This window comes from Silene latifolia, chromosome 11, assembly GCF_048544455.1.
Source record: "Silene latifolia isolate original U9 population chromosome 11, ASM4854445v1, whole genome shotgun sequence".
In the NCBI taxonomy this organism is placed as follows: Eukaryota; Viridiplantae; Streptophyta; class Magnoliopsida; order Caryophyllales; family Caryophyllaceae; genus Silene; species Silene latifolia.
This window is the reverse complement of record NC_133536.1, coordinates 26,996,436-26,998,608: the sequence shown is the minus strand read 5'-3', so window position 1 is coordinate 26,998,608 and position 2,173 is coordinate 26,996,436. Positions and strand designations below refer to the sequence as shown.

Below are 2,173 nucleotides of genomic sequence, written 5' to 3'. Positions count from 1 at the left end.
CTCGAAGCTCGTCGAGCCTAAAAAATTGAGGCTTGAGCTCGGCTCAAGTTCGAATCATGCTCGTTTTGCCATTATATATTTTCACTTTCTCACCATTTAAATCTAATTAAATATAAATATTTTTGAAAAACAACTAAATTATAAAATACTAAAAACTATTACATCATAATATATCATAATATATAATAGATTGTATTGTAGTGGTTTAGTCCATCGTCTTTGTAAGCCCACAACGTATGTTGGGCCGTATGCGAAACCCTATTATGATTATCGTTTGTACTATTTAACCATATGAGGAATAAGAGAAACATAAGAGTTGTGAGTTAATTGTGTTTAACATGGTATCAGGAAACCTAACACAATTAAAATCCTAAATTCCAAAACCCTCGCTGTCGCTATGACGAACGGTGAACACTCACACGAAAATTGAACCATCCTCCCCTTACTATCTCGGTCCACAAGACAAACCAGGCGACTCTATCACCCCTATTCGCCTTACCCCCGAAAATTACAATGAATGGTCTCACGATGTTCGTATCGCGCTAAGGTCGCGACGGAAATTTGCGTTCGTTAACGGTACGATACGAACCTGCTGCCCCCTGTACGGATGAAGATTGGGAGACAATTCACTCCATGTTGGTTTCGTGGTTGTCCATCACCCTCACCCCGGAGGTTAAGTCCCTCCTTCCGAAATTTGAGAATGCGAAGAAGCTGTGGGATGCCCTACAGGAACGGTTTGGCGTCGTTGACGGGTCACGCATACAGCAGCTCCTTGGTGGACTCCGCGATTGTCGTCAGGTTGAAGGTATGTCTGTTACGATTTACTATGGAAAACTGTGTCAATTATGGGATGATCTCGATAAATATCAACCCATAATTGACTGCAAGTGTTGTACTAGTTGCACGAGTGCTAAGCAACACATTGATCGCCGTGAGTCTGAGCGGTTGCACTCGTTTCTGCTTGGCTTACTCCCACAGCCATACTCGTCTCTTAGGTCCGTTATTTTGGCCCAAACACCCCTCCCTACGGTGGCTCGGGCCTACCATATGGTTTGTCACGAGGAACGGGTCCGTGGTATTGGCGCTATTCCTGAACCCAAACTGGAAATTGCTAGTTTTAATGTGAATAGCACTAGTCTCCCTCCTCCATCGTCCCAATTGTCGCGTACTGAGCGTCAAAAATTACATTGCACTCACTGTAAACGCAATGGACACGACCGTAGCATGTGCTTTGACTTAATTGGTGAAACCCCGGATTGGTATTATGAACTTAAGGCTACTAGACGAGGTTCTGGTCGTGGCTCTGCTGGACATGGTCGTGGGGGTGGCCGTGGCAATGGTGGTGATCGATCTCGGGATGATGGCAGTAGCAGCCGAACAGAGGAGAAACCGGCTGCTAGTAATGCCGTGCACACGTCAGCCGCGGGTACGTCGACTGCTGCTTCTCCAACTGCTTCCGCATCTCTGGTAAATGTGTATGGTACACCTACTCATGATCATTCGGGTAAGTGGCTCATTGATACGGGTTGTTCTCATCATGTTACCGGTAACTTTACTCTTCTTAATGATGTTCAAACAATTCCGCGTCGTGTTGTTGGGTTGCCTGATGGCTCGAAAATACACGCTTCCCTTGTGGGTCGTGTAAATGTTACTTCTAACATTACTCTCAATCCCGTTCTATATGTGCCCTAGCTCACTTGCAATTTAATTTCGGCATCACAGTTGAGCGATGCTTTAAATTGTGAATTTCTCACTAATGCCACTTCGTGTACTATACAGGACCGGGCTACGAGGGAGACGATTGGCAATGGTGAGCGGCTAGACGGTCTTTACTACCTTCGCGCTACTGTGGAATCCGTCCATGTCACGCATACTGGATCGTCTTCTCTTACATTATGGCATAACAGATTAGGACATCCGTCTGAGCAAATTTTTAAGCATCTTCCTTTTTTACGAGCACTCTCTGTCTAAACCATGTGAAGTTTGTCATCGAGCTAAACATAGTCGTAACAGTTTTCCTTTAAGTACGAATAATAGTTTGAAAGCATTTGAAATAATTCACTGTGATTTATGGGGTCCGTATCATATTCCCTCCACGACTGGCGCGCGCTATTTTTTTACTTTGGTTGATGATTTTTCTCGTGGTGTTTGGATTTATTTACTTACTGCTAAA

The 2,173-nt window shown here is 44.3% G+C and overlaps 1 protein-coding gene across 1 annotated transcript; it reads left to right on the top strand.

Moving 5' to 3' along the window:
* The first annotated feature begins 633 nt into the window (after positions 1-633).
* LOC141613153 (uncharacterized) lies at positions 634-1,971 on the top strand. The gene is made up of 2 exons (XM_074431890.1): positions 634-1,641; positions 1,780-1,971. Exons 1-2 carry the CDS (start codon positions 634-636, stop codon positions 1,969-1,971), a joined length of 1,200 nt encoding a protein of 399 aa, XP_074287991.1.
* Positions 1,972-2,173: the final 202 nt, after the last annotated feature.

What these genes read in the sequence shown, in the direction of transcription:
- LOC141613153 (XM_074431890.1), top strand. Translation starts at nt 634, where the DNA reads ATGTTGGTTTCGTGGTTGTCCATCACCCTCACCCCGGAGGTTAAGTCC. An exon ending in ACGCTTCCCTTGTGGGTCGT is followed by an intron (nt 1,642 to 1,779) that starts GTAAATGTTACT and finishes TGTACTATACAG; the next exon opens with GACCGGGCTACGAGGGAGAC.